The 23820-nt window shown below is 36.7% G+C and overlaps 1 protein-coding gene across 1 annotated transcript; it reads right to left on the bottom strand.

Moving 5' to 3' along the window:
- Positions 1–21077: 21077 nt before the first annotated feature.
- Positions 21078–22866, bottom strand: LOC119981389 (ethylene-responsive transcription factor CRF1-like). The gene has a single exon (XM_038824480.1). It carries the CDS (start codon positions 22212–22214, stop codon positions 21240–21242), a length of 975 nt encoding a protein of 324 aa, XP_038680408.1. The 5' UTR covers positions 22215–22866; the 3' UTR covers positions 21078–21239.
- Positions 22867–23820: the final 954 nt, after the last annotated feature.

The raw sequence follows: 23820 nt of genomic DNA, 5'->3' as shown, positions 1-23820 counted from the left end.
AATTTTCATTAATTTTATGCTAATTATATATCCAGGCACTAAAATAGATGCATCTTGCTCTTGCTCTTGCCATTGTCTATCTTTTACGGCCTGTTAGGAGTTTTGTAAGTTAGTATGGCATGCCCCATTGAATGAGAGTGGACATAATGTTTAAGAGTCTTGATCAAAGATTTAAGGAGTAACCACAACCACAACCACATATTTAGATGAACAATGCAAATTTTTTCTAATTATGAAAATTAATATATTGTAAATACATTTTAATTAGTTTGATATAATTTCTCATAATAATTATTAAATCAATTTGAAAATCAAAATAATATCTCTGCATCACAGTATGTAAAACTTGAACAACGAAATTGAAACAAGTAACATATGAATGCAACAGTTCAAAAAATATCAATTAAACAAAAAAAACCCGCGCTATGCGCGGGATTTCGACTAGTGTTGGAATATAGTGGAAGACAATGCATGACATCACGTCCCGCAATACCCGACAATGATCGTTGCACATTTTCCTATTTATTACCATCATTTTTCTCTTTATGAGTCTTCATGACTACTGTGTCTGTAACGGAAATTAATAGAATATCATAATCTCTCAACTTTTACTGTCTTTCATCTCCGTTAGAACTTATTCCTTAGTTTCTATTTCTGTAATATCTCAATTCATTACAACAAATGAACACAACTAAGATTTTCATATTGATCAGGGGCGGCCCTAGGCCTGGGCAAGCTGAGCCCTTTCCCAGGGCCTCCAATTTTTTAGAGCCCCCAAATTTTGAAAATTTTTAGTTAGGATAGCTTATTTTAAAACCAACTCCAACCTATATTAAAGGTCATAAATATTACTTATAAAGCCCATAAAGAAAAAGAATTAAGAGTTAAAACAAACTAATAAAAGTGTGAGGGGCCCAACCCAATTAGAATGTAAGAAAGACCACTTTAGGTTTTAGCCCATTAGAAGTTAGACCAGCCCATAAAGAAATTAAGAAAAAAATCAAAATTCTCTTCTCCATCCATCGCATCTCATCATTCTCGGATTCTCCTCTCAATACTCTCCCCCCTTCTATGATCTCTACAGGCTACAACAACTCTATCCTCTCTTATATCTACCTTCTTTTATCTCTTCTTGTGTTTGTTAACTTTATTTTTCCATTTCAAGAGCTGGGTTGCAGCCTTGCAGGTATTGTTTAACCTTTCAAATTTTCAATTTTCTTGGGGTTTTTTTTGTTTATCACTTTATCTTCATGATTTCTTTTCCCAATTTTCGTAATAGTTAATCTTTTGTAGATTATTATTAAAATCTAAATATTATATGAATACATGGTGTTGGTGTATTGATAATTTGGTGATTTGGTGAGTGATGTCGTGCTTGGTGAGAAGGCTTAAGGGTGATATGCCAACTTCTCCCAATTTTGGATTTATTTTGGACTTTGCTCCTTCTGCTCTCAACCTCAGATCTTATCAAGTGTATTCTATTCTGATTTCAGTTTTGGCAATCTCTTGTGTGGTGTATTTGTTGCTCTTGCTTCCTGCCATTTGTTTGTTGCATTTTTCTTGTATTGTTATTGAGATTTTTGATCATAATGGTGCCTAGAAAATACAAGTTAGGTTATAAAAAAAGAAAACATTTGCACTAAACTTAAGAATTTTTTGAAGTGTGACACTTTTTATGATATTGATGGAAGAGATTTAGCTTTTGAATTAAAAGTTTTGTGTAACATTTTACCTAAAGAAATAAAAAAACCTACTGAAATACTAAATCATTTGTAAACAATGGGTGGTGGTTTTCCAAATGCATGGATTGCATATAGAATATTGTTAACTATTCAAATAACGGTAGCCTCCGTAGAGAGAAGTTTTTCAAAGTTAAAGTTCATAAAATCATATCTTCGGTCCACCATGTCGCAAAAAAGGTTCAATGGGTTAGCTATATTGTCTATTGAAAATGGTTTTGCGGAAAAAGTTGATTATACTAACATAATTCATGATTGTGCATCTCAAAATGCTAGAAAAGTGATATTTAAGTAATATTTTGTAAGAGTTAGACTTTTAAAAACTATATGATAATAACGGGAAAAAAATTAAGGGGCCCCGTTTTTAGAGTTTTCCCAAGGCCCCCATAAACTCAGGTACGCCACTGATATTAATAATACCGTATTTAAGTTACCAATCCGAACAGGACACGTGGCAATACGAAACAGAGTAGGAAGGATTCTCATCTTTTGAACGTCATATTTCTCCTCGTGTAAGCAAATATTAGGAGGAGGTTAGCTCATCTCAGGACCGAGATGAACAACTCCTCAGAAATACCCCGTTAGCCGTCAATGGAGCAAAGCAACTCCTACATGAAGACTCCAACTTGTAGGGTGTAAAATACACCTACTTTTATGGGCTTAAAATTACTATTTTTCTATGATATTTAGTGCAAAAATACTGCCCATATTGTTACTTTTATGAACAGGTATTACTGGAGGATAAAGCTGGCATTGGACTGGATTTGTGACCTGTTTGGCAACTTGTTGCGACCGCAGATCGCGGGAATCAGACTTGTGTGATTAAGTTGCTGACGTGGCAAGGATAGATGGGCCAGTTTAGGGCTTGCTAAAGACTATATAAGGCGTGTTAAGCTGAGACAAAAGGGACTCTCTTTCGGTGCGCAGCTGAAGACTTAATATTGAAGAGAGGGCGGCGGCAAGAAGGAGAAGAAGCAATATCAAGCTGGGCATATCAATTTCTTCAGCAGATTTCAGCAAACTTCAACTTTTCATTGATTTGAACATTGTCTATGAGTATTTATACTGTTTTAATTATGAGCATGTGTAGCTAAACTCTTTTCTAGCTAGGGTTTGGTAATTCTTCTACCATAAACCTTGTGCACGGATTTAATTGACAATCAGACTAAGTTTAATTCTTTGTTCTCGGGGTTGATTGCTTATTTTCTATTGTTGTGCATGCCTGATCAACATCATAATTTTAGGAATTGTTAGTTAAACATATTCGGCTGACCATGACCCGGTGTTTGACGAAGTAACAAGAACTTGCGTAAGATCCAAGTTTTGGGAACATAGGACATAATTGATTGGGTAATAGACCATTATCCTAGATTGTGCAACTGTCGATTTCCTAGTGCTTATGCTTGTCTTAGGAAACTCTTAGGATAGACCAACCAAGACTCCTTTGATAAGAAAAGATCTTGCAACTGGACCAAAGTCAGGATCGTTGTTTAGGGAAATCTAATTGACTGCAGCTGGACCAAGGCCTTTCAATTGACATTGTTAGACTTTTAAATTGTGTGATTGCATATTAATCTGTGTGCACAGGTGGAGGTAGTTGGCAAGCCAAACCCAAGCTAGTTTTTCATCCATTGATATTTAGTTTAATTTTATTGCTAGATTAATATTAGAAGCATCTGAATTTAATTTACACTATTGTTGGTAGTTATAGTTGGTAATTAATACAGTTCTCGTGGATTCGACCCCTTTCACTATTATACTGTCAGTTGGCACGTACACTTGCGATTGGGATAAACCCGTCGGTATTGAGTTGCAAGTATTTCTTGCAATAAAAAGTATCGAACAAGTTTTTGGCGCCGTTGCCGGGGACTGTTAAGTTTATTATCGGTTGTTTCTTAAGGTAATAGTGTGTATTTATTTATTTCTTTAGTTTCTTTTTACTACTGAAACTTACCTCAAAAAAAAAAAATCGTGTGCAGATACAAAATTGTCTCTTAAGAGAAGCATGGCTGAAGATCCACTTAATCGGGCAATTCAAATTGCTGGTGGTGCTGGGAATGTTGAGGGTAATGTGCGTATACCCATGATGAACAGATATATCCCGCAGAACATTGCCCAGCCATCATGTATTACATATCAACCTACAGGAGCAGCTAATATCAGCTTATCACCTCAATTGCTGAACTCTGTACCACATTATGAGGGGCGATTTGATGTAGATCCACATCAACATCTGAAGGATTTTACCGATCTTTGTCGAACTCAACACATGACAGGGATGTCTACTGATAATATGAAACTGGTACTCTTCCCCTTCACTCTTAGAGGAGGAGCCAAGATGTGGTACAACTCTATTGCAGCAGGTACTATTGGCACATGGGAGCAGATGGCAACTAAGTTCTTAAGGGAATTTTTTCCAGCTTATAGAACCAAGCAGCTGGTGCGAGAAATTCAAAATTTTCAGCAAAAAGATGGTGATTTATTCTATGAGGCTTGGAAAGATTTCAAGAGCCGCCTAACTCGTTGCCCAACTCATAATCTACATAAGGATGATGTTGTGTTGCACTTCTATGAAGGGTTGAATGAAATTAATAGGATGAAGGTTGATTCAGCTTGTAACGGAGTGTTGATGCGGAAAAGTAGTGAGGAAGCGATGGAGCTATTCGAAGAATTGAGTGAAGACTCGCAACAATTTTCTACACGGGGTAGGAGCTCAACAAGGAAGCAAGGCATGTACGAAGTAAGTGCTGATACTATGGTACAAGCTGAGATGGGAAATATCAATCGAAAAATTGACATGATTGTTGAAGCCATGAAGGGAATGAATATGAAAACTTCGGTGCCAACAAGGCCAGTTATTGTGTGTGCTATTTGTTCAAATAATGATCATGTGACTGAAGCCTGTCCATTGACTTTTATGATGGACCAAGAACAAGCCAATTACTTGGGGCAAGGAAATTTCAACATGAGAAATCAGGCTTATCCTTGGCATAATCACCCAAATTTCTCATGGAGGAATTAACAAAATATGGCTGAAACAGTAGCTCCTGCACAGCAACCAGCAAGGAGGAGTGACTTGGAGACCACAATGATGCATTTCATGCAACAAACAACTCAAGCCATTCAAAAATTAGAGACCCAAGTGGGACAAATGGCTAAGGAGATGAGTGAGAGGAAGAAGGGAGAATTACCTTCACAGCCCTTGAATAACCCAGCTAGGCAACCAGAGCAATTGAAAGCTGTAACAACTCTCCGAAGTGGCAAGCAAATCAACAAAACAGAGCAGCTACGAACAGAGTTTACAAATTGCAGTAAAGCTACAGACAGGGTACAAACAGGTCGCAAAACTGCACCAGTGGAGACACAGGAATGGGAAAGAGATCCTCCACCTTTTCCGCAAAGGTTTGCCAAAAAGAAAACAGATTCTAAAGCATTAGATATTTTTGAGAAATTACGTAAGGCGGAAATTAATATTCCATTGCTTGATGCTATTAAACAAATTCCTTCTTACGCTAAATTTCTTAAAGAACGTTGTACTCAAAAGAGAAAATTTGCTGCTCATGAAAAAATTGCTTTGAAAGAAGAGGTTAGTGCTGTGTTGTTAAATAAACTCCCACCAAAACTTAAAGATCCTGGTAATTTTACCATACCATGTAAAGTGGGAAATCAATTTTTTGAAAAGGCACTATTAGACTTAGGAGCAAGCATTAATTTGTTACCTTACTCTGTCTATGAAAAACTTGGGTTGGGAGAGCTCCAAGAGACCTCTATAATTTTGCAATTGGCCGATCGTAGTGTCAAAAGACCTAAAGGGATTTTAGAGGATGTTTTGGTAACTGTGAATGATTTAATCTTGCCTGCTGATTTTGCTGTGTTGGATATGGAGGATAGTTATAGTCCTAGATGCTCATCTTTACCTATCATACTTGGACGACCTTTTATGGTTACTGCTGACATGAATATTAATGTGAGAAAAGGGACTGTAACTATGCAAGTGACTGATAAAAAATTGGAATTTCGAGTGTTTGATGCTCTCAAATCTCATGATGATCATAGTGATTGTTTTAATGGTGATACTATACATGATCTTGTGAGTGAGGTGTTTCAGGTTACTAGTATTGATCCAGTTGAAGCAGTGGTGGCGCATGGTTTGAATGAGAAAACAATTTCTGAAGGAATTTTGGAGAATGATGACCGAATAGAGGAGGCCATCCAAGCATTCCAATCGGACCGGCCTGATGGTGGTAAGATTACTCCTCCTTTTGAGCAACTGACGCCTACTAATACATCTTTTGTTCCTTCAACAGTTAAAGCACCTAATTTGGAGCTGAAGCAGTTACCTAGTCACTTAAAGTACATCTATTTGGGTGATAACAACACTGTACCGGTGATAGTAGCTGCGAGTCTAAGCTTGGGGGAGGAAGAAAAGTTGATCCAAATTTTGAGGAAGCATAAGACAGCTCTTGGGTGGACCATCGCTGATATAAAGGGGATTAGCACAACTAGGTGTATGCACCAGATTTTTTTGGAGAATGATGCAAAGCCCACTAGAGAGGCACAAAGGCGATCGAATCTGCATATGAAAGATGTTATCAAAGCTGGAGATAAGCGTCGCTTGCAACTAAACGAGCTTGAAGAATTGCAGCATGAAGCCTATGATGATGCAAAGTTATATAAGGAGCGAGCCAAGAGGTACTATGACAAGAAGCTTGTGCGGAAAAATTTTTTTATTGGGCAGAAGGTGCTGGTGTACAACTCTCGGTTGAAATTTTTTTCGGGCAAGCTAAAATCAAAGTGGCATGGCCCATATGTGATACAAGCTGTGTTCCCTCATGGTGTATTAGAGTTAAAACACCAAGATTCTGATCAAACATTCAAGGTTAATGGCCATCGAGTGAAGCCTTATTGGGAGAATGTACAAGTTCCCATGGATGAAGTGGTATTCCTCCATGCTATTCATCTCTGACAGAGTCCAAGACTATGTCCGGCTGAAGACAATAAATTTAGCACTTCATGGGAGGTAACCCATGTGGAAGAGGAGCACCATTTTGACAAGTAAATCAGCTAAGTCTCTCTTCCTTTTCCTTCACTTCATTTTGTTATTTATTTTCGTCATCACAAATTGTCGTTTTGTTCTTTCTTTTTAAACATTGAGGACAATGTCAACTTCAAGTTTGGGGGAGAGGGAATTTGCTTTTGCCAAAAATTTTCCGAAAGTTTTTGAAAAAGTTTTTGAAATTGTTTTGAGAAGAGAATTGGCATACTTGTGCTTAATTGTTATGAAGTGCTTTTGAGACTGATGGTGTGATTATTTGCATAATCTTTTGCAATGAATGTCTACTTAGTTTACACATTATTTGCATCACCAATTAACTTGTGAGGAGCCTTCAGAAAATTTTGTGTGCTATGAATTTCATGACTGTGTATAGCTAGAACTTGCATTAGACCATCTGAAGTAAATACTATGTTTTTGTTCTTTGAAAGTGATGAAGGCATTCTTTGTCAATTTTGGCCTACCTTGGACCTTACCTCTGTTCCCATTCCTTTGATTGCATATTATTCTCTTGCAATAAACCTTCCCATCTTTTTGATGTGTTATGCATGTTTCATAAGTCATAAAAATAGAATTCATCATGAGACTATCGTTTGGAAGGTGATTGATAAGATGAGGAGGAGTTTAAGTGTGGTGTTTGAAAGAAGACAGTTCTGAATATTAAAAGATGTGTATAACAGAGTTCTGGGGAATTTGCAACCTGTTTGTAACCTAAGTGCTACCTGAAGCTCACACAAAAATTGGAGACTCAAATCTGAAGCAGCCAGTTCAAAAAAAAAAAAAAAAAGAAAAAAAAGAAAGAGAGAAGCTGAAGTCTCTCAAGAAAAAAATTCTAATAAGGTTTGCTCATGATTCAAGATCTATCTATGGTTACCAGAGGTTGAAAGCAGCAGAGATTTGAAGCTCAACAGAGGGAGATGTTTGATTTGATTCGTGACAGGACCTCCTTACTCTGATTTTATTTGGTTGATATGTTGATGATCTGATTAGTTTTGGTGATACTCTGACTTGTTAGTTTGGAGGAGTGGAAGCTCTTGTTATTCTATTATGTTGGTTGGTTAGATGGAGTTAGGATTAGTCTTATGATGGATGCCTATTTTTGAGACTCTATGGTATATGGCATGATCATCACATGTTTTGTTTGAACCGTACCTTTATCTAGCCTATGCTATTCCTTGAAGTTTATCCTTGTTACATTGAACTTACTTGTGATTGGATTATGATGACTTTAGTTTGAATCCAATTTATATTTATTTTGTGCATCTTTGAGCCGTCCTTAGCCAAATTTCTTGCTCCCAATAAAGTCCTTCTGATTCATTGAATGAGAATTTTAGTGTGAAGTAAGGTTGGTGGACATGCAAGCATATGGCTGCAGGTTATGAGTTCATACGAGAGTAAACACCACCCTTATACACTTGAGTGAAAATTTTCTTCTATATATTATGTGTGTACCTTGGTGAGGGTGTGCGAAAATAATTATGTAGACTAAAGTGGTTGTGAGCATAGTTGAGGCGGTGCAACTTTCTACCGGATGTCAAGATTGCATTGAAATAATGAGATAGTACTTGTGCTGCCAATTCTTGATTGCAGATTTTCAACTGATGCTTAAATGGTTTAAATTTTTTCTTGTTTGCTTGCTTGAGGACAAGCAAGGTTGAAGTTTGGGGGATTTTGTAGGGTGTAAAATACACCTACTTTTATGGGCTTAAAATTACTATTTTTCTATGATATTTAGTGCAAAAATACTGCCCATATTGTTACTTTTATGAACAGGTATTACTGGAGGATAAAGCTGGCATTGGACTGGATTTGTGACCTGTTTGGCAACTTGTTGCGACCGCAGATCGCGGGAATCAGACTTGTGTGATTAAGTTGCTGACGTGGAAAGGATAGATGGGCCAGTTTAGGGTTTGCTAAAGACTATATAAGGCGTGTTAAGCTGAGACAAAAGGGACTCTCTTTCGGTGCGCAGCTGAAGACTTAATATTGAAGAGAGGGCGGCGGCAAGAAGGAGAAGAAGCAATATCAAGCTGGGCATATCAATTTCTTCAGCAGATTTCAGCAAACTTCAACTTTTCATTGATTTGAACATTGTCTATGAGTATTTATACTGTTTTAATTATGAGCATGTGTAGCTAAACTCTTTTCTAGCTAGGGTTTGGTAATTCTTCTACCATAAACCTTGTGCACGGATTTAATTGACAATCAGACTAAGTTTAATTCTTTGTTCTCGAGGTTGATTGCTTATTTTCTATTGTTGTGCATGCCTGATCAACATCATAATTTTAGGAATTGTTAGTTAAACATATTCGGCTGACCATGACCCGGTGTTTGACGAAGTAACAAGAACTTGCGTAAGATCCAAGTTTTGGGAACATAGGACATAATTGATTGGGTAATAGACCATTATCCTAGATTGTGCAACTGTCGATTCCTAGTGCTTATGCTTGTCTTAGGAAACTCTTAGGATAGACCAACCAAGACTCCTTTGATAAGAAAAGATCTTGCAACTGGACCAAAGTCAGGATCGTTGTTTAGGGAAATCTAATTGACTGCAGCTGAACCAAGGCCTTTCAATTGACATTGTTAGACTTTTAAATTGTGTGATTGCATATTAATCTGTGTGCACAGGTGGAGGTAGTTGGCAAGTCAAACCCAAGCTAGTTTTTCATCCATTGATATTTAGTTTAATTTTATTGCTAGATTAATATTAAAAGCATCTGAATTTAATTTACACTATTGTTGGTAGTTATAGTTGGTAATTAATACAGTACTCGTGGATTCGACCCCTTTCATTATTATACTGTCAGTTGGCACGTACACTTGCGATTGGGATAAACCCGTCGGTATTGAGTTGCAAGTATTTCTTGCAATAAAAAGTATCGAACACAACTCAAACAAGAAGAACAAACACATACATCTCTTAAGTCATATGGGTAACAGGAGTCCTACTCCAACACGAACTAGACCTACTCCAACACTATATAAATGTACTTTTTTAAGGTGATTAATTCACTCACAGTTTTCATACTTTTTGACTAAGAGTTTTGATCACCAGAGTTCTTAGTATTCATTTCCTATTTTGTTGAGTTAAGCATTGGAGGGTCTTTCCTAATGATAAAATCTTAGGTTTGTCCTCTTATTTTACGTTTGTTTATCTTTTCAACCTAGAAACCTTACCAGCATCGTCACAATCAGTTTAGTTTGGATCATCCTGAGACATTCGTAAACTAAGCCAGATTTTCACGTCACGATGTTAAAACTTCATTCAATTCGTGTTCGATAATATTTTTAACAAAACTAACTTAAGCACAATAATATACACCCCTTTCAGTAGCCTTGTAAGTCGCATTTAACAAATGTTATGATTTTTATAATATTTTGTAAGTGGAGAACAAGTACGTCTAGCCATAGTGCTTGTTATTGACTTGTTTGGCGACCTAGGGATGTGGCTAGTAAGAACATAATAGTCAAATAGATTATGATTTTTTTTCCTCTCCATTTAGTGGCTCAAAGTTCACGTCTAGGAGATGATGCTTGATTGTGTGTGTGTGTGTATATATATATTCATAACTCATTGACTTGAATCAACTAGGTGGTTTGCCATAAAAATAAAAACAAAGAAAAAGAAAAAAAAACCTAGGTGGTCTAACCAATCAAGATATTTAGGATATAAAGTTACGTAACTCCAAAAAACACCAATAAAGAAACAACATCGAGGTTATGAATGGGACCAAGAAGTCTTCTTTGATTTGTCGAATACAATGTACTTGTTTTGTTTGTGTTCAAGTGGGTTTGATGTCCAAGAAATCAAGGAACAATTTGGATTTTTTTTTCTCTTTGTTACTCATAATTATTTCATCTTGATTATTCATCGGATCTATATCTCCTAATAACACATTTCTCAATGAGTTTATGATTTTCATACTTTCAAATATGGATCCCTAAGCTCAAGGTTTTACTGGTCTTAGTTTGGCATGTACGAATCAAATTTTTTTATACTTCCTTCACATAAAATTTTTTGTTTAATACTGAACAGTGAATTTAATTAATCCTAATCTCAAGGCTTTTTTTGTCGGTCTCCACCCTTAGCAGAAAAAGACAAACGAGTTAAACGGCCTATTTGAGCATTAGTTTGTCGCTATTCTACCGTGGTAATAAAAAACTTTGATATATAGTTGTACGTATCACAATCTCTCCATATCGCAAAAATTTCAATAATATCAACAACGATATCAAACCAATATTTGATGTCAACAAACTGAACAATCATGATACGAAAATCCCAACTGACAAATTGATTCTTGAGAAAGACACTGACTTGAGCGTCGGAGTGTTTTCGGGCCACGAAGGGCTGCCCGTTATTATTTTTACAGATACCGAGGTTTGTTATTTGTGTCACTCCTGAGCATCACGACACCATTCCAATACTCTTCAGCCACGCACTACCCAGCACTACATCCAACCCAACTAATCAGAACATGTAGGTCAAGGTTAATCCTCACTCCTACATTCATTCTTCACAACTCGTATTATATCCTCACACTTGATTCTCTTGCCATTGGCCACCTTAACATAAAATTGCTCCACAGGCACTCCTCTCAACCCGACTTTCTTAACGATGACTCACTATAAACCAGTAAGGTTATGTCATGTTTGCCTGTCCACGCCATCAACCTCATTATGGATGGCTTTTGTACATTTGCTATGGTGTTGAGTGATAACTCGGCTTCGACATTCTCTTCACCATTCTCCTCCTTCCTGAGTTCTTCTTCCTTACTGTCTGACTCATCTTCTTCGTCACCGCTAGAGTACGCAACTACAAAAATATGTCCAGGTTTACATCGGTAGTCTCCACCCCACTTGCCGACACATTTGAAGCACAGACCCTTGTTAATTCTCTCATGAACTTCCTCCCTAGACAACTACTTGACCTCCTTACACTTGTCTTTTTCATGCGTCTATGGCAAGCTCTTTGACTTTCCATAAAGATTTAGTCGTCAACTCCTTAGTCGCCTTGAACCCCTTGCCGTTTTTCTGTACATGGAAACTCTCTTCATATATTTAAGCCATCCTCATTGCTTCCTGTAGTTGCACTAGTTACTCGAGCTTGAGCTCCCTCGCCAACCAAGGTTTCAATCTACCAATGAACGCTCCCAACAACGTTTCCTAAGACTAACCCCTTACCATAGTTTTCTGCCACCGAAACTCATTCACGTAGTCTTGGACTCGCCCTTCTTGTTTTAACTTGGCCACTTGGTCATGATGGTTGACTACTGATCATAGTCCCCACTGAGCCAAAAAGTCACTTTAAAGCATCATCCATCCTAGCCTCCTTTCATCTTGGTCATACTGGTCTTTGATCCATCGCCACCACTTGCTCGACTTACCATCCAAATAAAAACGTCCAGTCGCTACTCTTTCCTCACATGACACTGACCAACACCCAAATGTGCAATTAAACTTAGTCCAAGGGTAGGGTGGTCATCAAGTAATCAATTCGGTAAGTCTGGAGCAATGCAATTTTGAGTGGATGAAATGCCAGAAACTAGAAATAGACTCAAATACAAAGAACAAAGAATAAGTGCAGAAAAGTAAAACAACTGAAGGATTGGTAATCATGCAAATTTGTTCCAAACTAAAAAAAATAAAATTGAAAAAACTATTAATTAAAATTATGTAGTTGCTAATCCTTCCCGATAGATGCTCGGTTCTCATGTTCAAGACGTCATACACAATCATACAAGTGCAATGAAAATTGTGGCTTTTAGACTTCTATACAAATATGACAAGACATTGGGTTTCTTGCTTTACGATGAAAATTTAAGGATAACTCACCTAATCTTATGAATTAATGTTCCCAATGGCTCGGCTATACTAACACTTTAGTTCCACGCTCAAAAACTTATTTACGATAACATTACCATATCCATTTCATGAAAACCAAACAAAGTCCAATTATCAACTCATACAATTGACAATCGTGCAATTAATGAAATTAAGAATTGGGGTTTGAGAACTTTCATACAAACATGTTAAGACATCGTATTGTAAGACTATCGATGAAAGCTTAAAATGCAACACACCAAATATTATGAATTAATGTTTCAATCAAGGCTTGACTTAGTTATCAAACAAGTTTCACACTCCAAATTTCTTAATTAACATGCTCGTTTATATTTATCCAATCGAAACTATCAATCAATCACATGAAAGCATCAAGATATTCGGACATGACATCTACCGTTTACGGATTGGAGAGTAGAAAAGAGACTTAGCCAATCATGATCTTTGTGATAAACATCAAATTTTATTAATCACAACCAATGTTTACATAGAAATCACTGAGAAAAACTGTGAAAACAACGAAGAACTAAAGAGAGAAAACTAGGGAAAAACTTAGAACAAAACTATGAATGAATGAAAAGTATGATCAATGAATGAGAGTAAACCCTTAGATTAGGCTTTTATCCTCTCTCATACTCTCTAAAATACCTATCTAGCCTTACAAAGTTGAATCTCATTGGTTGCATACGTTAATTTTCAGAAACCCCTTTTAAAACTCTGTTTATGAATTTATAGTCACAACACCCTGTCCAGATAGCCTAGTGGAGGTGTCCGAACATAAAGTGTTCTGACTTGATTTCTGCTTTTGGAATTTGATCTTTCCAGAAAGCTTGTCTTTTTGGATGGTGGCGCGGGAGCGGCAACTCAATCTTTTGTCCCATAACTTTCTTTTATTCCGCATAAGCTAGCGACTGAAGGCCCGGGAGTGCCAAATAAAGTTCATTGTCCAGACAAGTTTAGATGCCTATCTAGACAGATATCAGTCTCTCTCTTTTATTAGCTGCAGGAATACTCCATAATGGTCCATTTTGTCCTTTTTTCTTCAAAACCAATGAGAAACACTTATAAATAGATAATTAAACTAAAACACACTAAAATAAATTTACTAGATACTAGAATACTAATTAAAGAACATTGAAACCTCAATTCAATTTAGTGATCCAATCAAACACTTCAAAAACATGGAAGTATTGCTCTAACTTGTCTAGCCACTCATGTGGATCGCCACCACTAAGCCAGGGGAAGTCTCCCTTGGGCTTCTTGGGTCCCGTATAATATGGTCTATTCTCCGTATACCTTTCATCACCATAAGGTCACTCTCCGTCTGTCACATTATGATCACTTACCATAGGGCCCATGGTCCCGCCTACGTGTCCAACCTTTCAAGACTTTCTCTATTCTCTTGCCTCAAATCACTACTCTCTCTCCTCATCTCGTTGAGGCTTATGTCAGTTGCGCCACTGCCATGATCACCTCCTCCAATGTCCATGATGTCTTCCTTCCATCCTCCTCCAAGGCCTTAAACCTTGCCCGATTTGAACTCTGGTTATTACCCGTCTCCGTTGATTTCGAATCGAGTGTGAAAAGAAGAGACTGTAAATCTCTCAATGAAAGCACCAAATTGATGATGACCCGATTTCTAGATCCAGCAACAAGCAAAATCCAAACAATTCAAGGTATCAAATAACTCCAGACAAGAACAATCAATGAAAATAAGGATAGATTTGGTTGAATAGAACTTATAGAAATAAGCTCTAATCCAACTTCTAAGGCAGTAGTCAAAGAATTGACACTTACCCTAGCCCAAGCAAATCGAGGCAAGAATACCCCAAAGAGCCGAAATCTAAATAAGAACATTGATCAGGGTTTAAGCCTAACCTAAGGAAACAAAGCAAGAATACTATGAAGTTCCAATCATATTATTGGATTTTCCTTTGGCAAATGTGCCGCTTCTATTCCTCTCTAAAAAACCTAATACATATACAATTTCGCTATTTATACTATCTAGGTTGACCTAGTGATTTGTGAAACCAGCCCCTGGCTGAAACGCATCCTACTGACATGCGTCTTGTTGACATGCGACCTGCCCAACTTTCTCTTCTACTTGCCTCATCAGCAACGCCTAAAGGCTCTTATGCTCACCTTTTGCCAGACACGCCCAACGACGCCATAATGCTTCTAGGGTCTACTTTGACATTGGTGTTTTTGTCATTAATCTCTATGCTCGTCAAAGGGTTTTCATAACTCGATTGCTACAAGTAGTGTGGCAGAATTACAGAACACTAATATTAATTTTGTTTATATAAACTACATGATGTAAAATATATATATATATGTAGAGAAATTCTCAAGTCCAGACGTCCGCAACTTAATAACTTGCGCACTCCATTTTTAAGTGTTTTCAAAAGTGAAATGACAAGTGGGGCGCACTGCTTTAGGTCCCACATGTTTTAAATCAATGGTGAGACTGAGGTGCGTAAGTTAATATAATTTACGGGTGTTCGCATAAGAGAATTCATGTATGTATATATATGTATATATGTATGTATGTATATATATATGAGTCCTTTCTATCACTCCCAAAAGAACCGCCGCACCACCTAGCTCAAACCCCAAATGCCCTCGACCGTCATCGGCCACCAGATCTGCCCGAAAAATCCCACAAAGTCGCCAAATAAGCGTCTCTCTAATTTCATGATTTAGGTTATGTTTACAAGTTCTCAACCGATGGCCATTGCCTAAGAAACTTCTCTCCAATTTCATGATTTGTGGGTATTGGGTTATTATCATTGTTGATGGGTGTTAGGGATTTGCTTTTGGTAATCTGGGTTGGGGCTTGTTGGTGCTAATTTGGTGGTTGTCAATGGCTATATTTGTGGGTATACTACGGGGTTTGGGCTTGTCTATTATGTGGTTTAGGCAAGGGCGAAGCCAGGATTTCAGACAACGGGGGCAAAAAAATTTGTGGGGGTTCGGGGCAGCGTCCCTAAAATTTTTTTAGGACTAAGTGTTGATTTAACATAATTTGTAGTTAAAAATACGTTGTGTGATCCACTCAAAGTGTAGAGAATAATAAGACAGTTAAATCATCATTCTTTCCAACGAAACAATGGCTAATTCAAATACTCAAATCGAATTATGAATCTACATTGGTTTTTGAGGATTTTGTTGAGAGGTCAAAGTGAGTTTTAAGGGGTTTAAAAGATTTAGAATAAAAGAATGGGATGGATTTGGAAAAAAAAATACTTTTTAAAGGAAGAAGATTGAAAAATGGATAGTATATATGATATTTTCAAAAAATTAAGGGGGGCAAAATAGAAAAAATGAATAATATAAGGGTATTTTTCCAAAAAACTAAGGGGGGCAATTGCCCCCTTATCATGGCCATACCTCTGCCCCTGGGTTTATGGGATTGACGTTAGTTCAGATCATGGGTTTGTGCAGAGTTAAATAGTTAGTGCGCAATGTAATTAGGGTGTGGGACAATGTAATTAGGTTATGCAACTCATTTGATGAACAACTTGTGATCTGAATTTCTTGTTGCTTCAGAACTAATTGTTAATGTAATGTAAATAACAAGTTAGACCTATTTAAATTTGGCAAGTGCTTATTAAACTTGTTTTTAAACATATAACAGTGGCTTGTTTAAACTTGTTTGGTTTTTATTATACTATCAATATAATTAGTTACACTATCAATATAATAAGTCTTTGGTGAGTAAACTTGACAATGTTGGCTTAAGTATTTTGACAGAGGCTTATTACACTTTATATGTAAATATTACTCTATTAATGTGATAAGACAGTTGTGATTAAACTTGGTATTGGTGCTTTAGTAAGCTTGGCAGGGTCTTATGACACTTTTAATGTAATTAATTGCACTATCAATGTAATAATCAAGTCTAAGAAAATTTGATTATCGCCTTGGTCCACTCAAAAACATTATGCTTCACGAGTTCACCCATAAGATTTAGATATGATAAGTCCTTACGCTAGTCGTGTAGATATGTTCATGATTCTCATGGCTTTGCTCTTACTCGATTTCTTCTTCTCACCATCAACCTCATTCGAGAGCCTTATTCTCTGCTCTAGGTTCTTTTTGAGCAATCGCAACTTGACTATATGAATGAAATCGATTCGGTTGTTGCAACGATGAAAACTCTAGAACTTGTGAAATGCATATTTATGTAGTTTGATATAGAAAGAAAGAGCTGGAATGATAGAGAGAGAAGAAAAAGAGAGATTAAATTTTAGAGGAGAGATAACCGGGAAGAAGGATAGAGAAGAAAGAGAGATGAAAAATATTAGAGGAGAGAGAAATGTATATGCTATGGGTTCTTTAATAAAGTTTGTTTGTTTTTTTATTAAGTTACATAGATTATGTAAGTTTATGGATGAGAAAATTATGTACATATATCATGTTGGTCTTAATATATTTTTCAACCCATACAACAAACATCCCACAATGAAAAATTGAAATTTTTTTTTTTTATAACTATGACTCTTATAAATAGATTTTATGTTCTCGTAAAAACCATTATTATAAAAAGTCCACTTAGGGACTATTTTGGAGATTTCAGGTATTAGTTAAAATTTTAATTTTAATTATCTTTAAACTAAATAGTTAATTTTAATGTTAAAAAGGTTATTTAAAAATTTAAATTATTTTTTGTGTAAAACCGATTTAATACTAGCTCAATATTGGTAATATCGAAAGGTTTACCTATTTTTCCGGTATGGTTCAACTTAATATTTTTACTTCAATCATGCCGGTGAGGGTTCTGGTACCCAATTTAATCAGTATCTTCCCACTGGTATTTAAAAAATTGCTTCCGAGATGATTTTCCTATAAAACATCCTATTAGATTTAAAATAATTCATATAAAAAATAAAGAAAATAAAAGGAATGGCTGTTGCTAACAAATACCGTTCAAACAACCAATCGGTCAAAGCCACATGACGGGCCCGAAAAGTTTGACTCGTACAACAAATTAATTAGGGATGGTAAAACTCTGTCCGGTATGGATGGTCAAATTTGTCCGATCCGGATTGAACGAAGTTTGAACATAAATATGTCCGAAATCTGGGTCTAAATAAAATTTTTTTGTTCGGTTTAAAATCAAGTCCAAGTCCAAATACAGAAACCTTGTCTGATTTACTGGATAGGGGTGGAAGCTAGGATTTTAAACAAAGAGGGGCAAAAAAATTAATATTTTAAATTAAATAAATAAATAAATATTATCAAAACATAAGCTCAAAAATGATAAATTATAAACATACCAGATGAGTTAATGCCCATTTACATGGAAAGTTGGTAGTGGTAGACTCTTTCTATGCGTTCTAATGTTTTGCTAACGTTGCATGATCACCTCATCATCAATGCCATTAAATATGTCTTTCTCAACATATATAATCAAACTATCTGCCCTCCATTGATCTCCCATCCAATTACGCAATCGATTCTTTACAATTTTCTTAGCAGAAAAAGATCTCTCAACATAATGTTAAGGCTAAAGTAATGAACCTATATACCAATTGATACAAAATATCCTTATTTGTCTTTACCATTTTTTCAGCAGGATTGGTTATTCCTATCAAGTTCAAGAACTCACTTTGGACATCACATCAATAGTATATATCTCCAATTGATTATCAAGAGCATCGAGTGTTGGAGAAATATGGTAGGATTGGTGGTGATTGCAACAAAACTTGTACAAAATTGGTGCTTCAAGGCGCGCAGTCGCTTTCCTTAAGACAGTATTTGCCCCCACCAAATGGTTGCACTAGGTTACAGCAAATCTGCCTCGTGGATACAATGAAGCTTGGTCTATGGACCATCTTCTTCTTAGTGCAATGGTCGTAGAAGGTCAGAGTACTTTGAGAATAATCAAGAGAAAGAAAGATACTTGTCTTTCTATTTCTGCAGCAATAGAAAAACAATAGAAAACTTTTATGAAGAGAGAATGAGAGAAAGTTGATAGAAAAATTAGATCATCAAATGGTTGGAGAATAACTCTATTTATAGAGTTTGTAGTGACTCTTCACATAGGACATGCCTTTACAATGAATAATCATGTCCTTACAATGAATGATTATGTCTTTACAATGGTAACTCTTCTTTTAAGACACCATAAAAGGACATATCTTTGCAATATGAAGAGTTATCTCCAAACCAATTAAAACATGTCTTTTAAAATGAAAGTGTATGTTAAAAAGTCATGGCTTTTCAAAACAAAAATCAAAATAATTTTGAAAAATCTCTAATATCGAGTTGTATTTCTGAGAACTCATTTGGATAAAACTAAGCAAAACAAAGTATTTTCTCCGTATCAAAATCCGAGAATTAATCATTCGGACTCAAGCAAGCAAGACATAAAAGTAATTCAGTATTCACTTCATTGAATCGATTGTTAAAATTGCACCCGATAACGATGCATGTTTGTCACCTTTTCAACATTATGTCGTGACCATCCCCGAGCAACAAAAAAAATCATCCACGTTAGACATTTCTATAGCATGTTTGTTACAAAACAAAATGAAACTTCATCTACCAAATTGTTTCACCCATGGGATATGCCCCAGAGCAATATGTCTTAACCTTTTTATTAAAACGTTTCTATATACTGTGGTTTGTTCTTCCTTTAATTTTTAAAGGGCCTTTTGTCAAGGGTTTCAAGACTGTAATCTTAACTTCTCTCTTCTGAAATCAATGTTGTTTTGTTAGAGCCGCCTCTGGGCTCTGGTTATCCTCGATATCTCCTGTTTAGTTTGCATTATTGGAACTGTAATATATATAAAGTAATTTAAAGACTGGTAAATGATACAAAGGGGAGGGGGAGGAGGAGGAGTGCATTTAAAACCTACTTATAATTTATAAATCATGAAATGCACGTGACTAGCTTGGCTAAAGTAATCAATACAAGACACACCAGTTTCTTTTCTTATACATCCAACTGTGCTACTGCTAGTAACTGTGCTACTGTGCTACTGCTAGTAAATGTGAAACATGTGCTACTGCTAGTAAATGTCCAATTGGCGTTTATATCCTCTCAAATCTACCAGAAAGCGACACCTCTATAGCCGCCCTTTAGCACTACCACGGAGACATATATACACATATATATATACGTACACATCTATTACAGAACAGGGAAAGGGACATATGGGACTTTGTACAGGGGTATGTTAATCATATTATAGGGTTTATGGTACAGATTGGATTGGGTATGGTCAGGTGTGTGAGACGACAAAGTGAGTGAGTGTGAACGTATTGGAAATATGACAAAAAGATGTGTAATAAAAGGGGGATGAAGCATGTGAGCTAATTATTTTTAGGGTTATATGTAAGGCCATAAAACCAGAACAGTGACCAAAATTATTCTGGTGCTATCTCTGCCTCTGCAACTCCGGCATTAATTCAAGGGACCACTACTCTTATAATTCAAGTGAACAAACCATATATTATTATTCTAGTTCTACTGATAGTAAGTTTAGTCCATTTATTTGATCGAGAATTCTATATTGGATTGGCCAATTTGAATTGAAATCTATAGAAAATTATCCATAGCTGTTTAGACAAAACGAGGCTTGAACCACCTAAGTTTCCTTTGTGTTACCATAGGACATGGCTCAGCCAATAAAAAATGGTTAGGTATGGTATGGACCGACCAAGTAAGGTTGACTGAGTCCATAGCTGTTTAGACAAAACGAGACTTTTTTTTTTTTTTTGAGATACAACTAAAGTAGATATAATGCTATACTACAACACACTACCCAGAGTATTACATCCAGGCAAAAAAGTGTGTGTGTTGGTTCGATAGTGGTTGAAGTACTGTTGTCTACCTCCTGTGTACTCCCACATCGGTTAGATTAGTTCCTCTGACGTAGTATATAAGTTTCCACTACAAGACAAAACGAGTTAACCACCTAAAGTTTCTTTGTTTACTGTAGGACGACAAATATCACTAACAAACAAAACACAAAGCAAAATCGACCCAAAAGGAGCCTATGTCTGTCTAACCATATCATCCTTTTTACGCATTCTACATCACTCAAAGTCTTCTCAGACAAAATAATTGCCTTTTATTCTTTTTTTTCCCTCTAAGGTGGAATGCCACTTGTGTTCTACAAATTTATCCCATTTCGTTGTAATTCTTCTCTCGTTTAGTCCCAAAATAACCAAATATCTCCTAAATCTATCATTAAGATTCAATCACGTCATGAATAATCAATCCTTAAACAATGTCAACATAATTATTTCTTTGTTTATCTTGCGCGTGCACTTGAAAACCCATATCTTTTAATACATTCTTGATATGATTCTATGTCACGTGCCTTCACAGAAGATAGTCCCGAAACCAGAAAGAGCTTCACGCAGTACCAATGCAATACACACAGACACCTACTCAAACTTGTCCGTCACCGTTATTGTGACAAAGATTCTTTTCATTACTAATATTTATAATTAATTAATAAATAATAAACCATAAATAAAATTTTAAAAAAAAAAAGTAAAAACGTGGCCGATGTGTTCTTCCCGCCGATACAAAATTGTTGCCTCCGGAAAAGGGCAATAAATGGCAATACGATAATGAAGAAGATTCACATTGTAACGAGAGGATCCGACCCAAACAAATCACCTATATCTTGGAAATGGTCCTCCACGTGCCACTTGGAGAATCCAAACCCGAATCCGAAATCCATACACGAATTCATGATTCTATCGCCGAAATCGTCGTTCCAAAATCCGGTTCTCAGACTTGTTTCGTAGACAATGTCCGGCACAGAAGTCTGAAAATCGTACATGTCTCGTGGAAACAGAGTAGCACCAAAAGTTGAATGGTCCGAGCAATCCTTATGCATACTTGACTCTTTGCGGTGCGAAGCTACCACTTCTGGGCCTTCCTTGCTTGAAATCACACAATGCGTCTCGGCCTCTTCTTTTGAAGAAGGAGGAGAAGGGCACCGTAACACTGAGGTCGGTGACGAGATATCGTTGTTCAGAGACTCGTCGCCAGAGTTGTAGTCGCAAAATAAAGCCGGTTTGCTTTCCGGCTGGGGTTTTGAAGGCGGAGTGACGAAATTTGTGAGCGCGTCGGGTCCACGCAGCTGGATAGCCGCGTTGTCGTAGACCATAGCAGCCTCCTCTGCAGTATCATATGTACCTAACCAGAGCCGTACACGTCGCAGAGGGTCTCTGATCTCCGCCGCCCATTTCCCCCACTGCCGTTGTCGTACGCCTCGAAACTTTCTTCCCACGGTCACTGGCCGGAGACTCGCCGGGATACCTGCTTTTCCGGCTGTGACAGACTTTTTCGCCTTTTTCCTGCTACTTAGAGACGAACTTCTCCTAACGCCGTCGCTTTGGCTGGTACTGGACTCTACCACAACCTCGTTCACAAACTTCTTCACTCTCTTTCTTCCATAAACCTCACCTTCCTCGTCACTTGAAGAATCGGTGGCATCTGCATCCATGACTGATATTCGAATAACTCTGGATTTTGTTTCTTGACCCGAATTTGACGGCCTAACTAGCCTGGTATGGCTGCGGTGTTCAGTGTATTTGATTGGAGGCATTATGCTTGGATTAGTCAATTGAATAGATTGGTTTTTTTGCAGAATCACTTTGTAGGCATTGAAGATGAAGAGCTTGAACGTGCGGAGGTGAAGACTATGAAATAGAGCGGGCAAAAAGGGGCAGATTCGTTTGAGGGAATAAAGAGGGAGAGGATATAAAGAAAGCTGAGACTGAAACAAGTTAAAGAGAAGCTTGAAACGGAGAGAAAAGTTAAAATCTACCAACAAAGAGAGACTAAATAGTCTCCCAAAAAGTTATGGAAGGCCGAGAAATTTCAATGAAAGTGACAAAGTAAGAAGAGATAAAGAGTGGGAGTGGGAGTAGGGGTGGGAGTGGAAATGTCACCCAAAGAGAATGTTGTGGGTAGTATTAATCGCAGGAGAGACCAAGACCCAGGAAAAAAAAAAGAAAAAGAAAAGGGATTTTTTCAAGCAAAGTCGCAGAGAGGAAGGAAAAAGTGAAGGCCTGTACCAAAAGCTATGCCGGAAAAGGAAAGAGAATCAAAATGACTCGAATCACCCTCCAACCTCAACCCAGTATTTTCTTTTGCTTTCTCTCTTCGCTGTTAGGTGAAAAAAGAAGTCAGAAGATTCAAATGGTGAGGGAGAGAATCAGAGGAAGAGCAATTTGAGAGAGACGGAGACAACTGACTTTGGAGAGATACAGCAGCACATTTCACGCATAAGAAGCGTCGATTTGCGGTAGAAAACTGGCTGCTTTATAGGATCCAAAAACAGCCGTAATCAGTAAAAAAACCAAAAACCCAAATTTTATTACATTTGTTTTTAGTTTTGTTTCTATTAATTCGCGGTTCCGGGTCACATTGGGAATCACTGAATGGACGGTCAGATTTCCGGCGAACCTTTTGGGATATCATAACGAGGCGCTGCATAAAGTGGGTGTGTGCTACTCATACACGTGGCACAGTGGGCCCGGTAAAAGAGGTTTTTACGAATGGGAAAGGATGGACTGGAGTCTGGAGGCTGACTTAGCAATAGATATCTTATGATATTTATCTCTCGCTCTTAAACAACTTTCATTACCCTCTTAAACAACTCTCAATTAATTAGATTTACTTCAAGGGTGTTATGGTCATTTAAAACCCTGGAACAAAGCCGTTAAAAACTCTTTTTTACCATTTACAGCTCCAATTAACGTAGGCGGGCAACAACTTTGAGTGTGTTTGATAGAGTGATTGGATTGATTTTTAATACTAGTGAAAAAATTATGAAAAAAAAAGTTAAGCTTAAATCTATGTAATATGATGTGACGTGTTTGACAAACTAAAAGCTCACGGTAACGGAAAAACTGTTAATTAAAATATTATCTTAAATGTTTAAAATAAATTTAATCTAATAAGTCTAATTTCTTATTAAAATATATTTTAAATATAAATTATAAATAAAATGATTATCTTAGTATTATTAATATTATATTAATTTACTTATTTTATAATAAATAATTAATTTTAAGTATAAATTATAAATAAAATGATTATCTTAATATTAATAATATTTTTATGTAAAACAATGAGCATCCGCTACAAAAGAAGCTCATAAGCGGATCCGCTGGCTCTGTTCTGAAACCGCTTTTGATTTCGTTGCA

This window comes from Tripterygium wilfordii, chromosome 16 (assembly GCF_013401445.1).
Source record: "Tripterygium wilfordii isolate XIE 37 chromosome 16, ASM1340144v1, whole genome shotgun sequence".
In the NCBI taxonomy this organism is placed as follows: domain Eukaryota; kingdom Viridiplantae; phylum Streptophyta; class Magnoliopsida; order Celastrales; family Celastraceae; genus Tripterygium; species Tripterygium wilfordii.
Note: the sequence above shows the minus strand (reverse complement) of the source record. Positions and strands in the feature narration are given on the sequence as shown.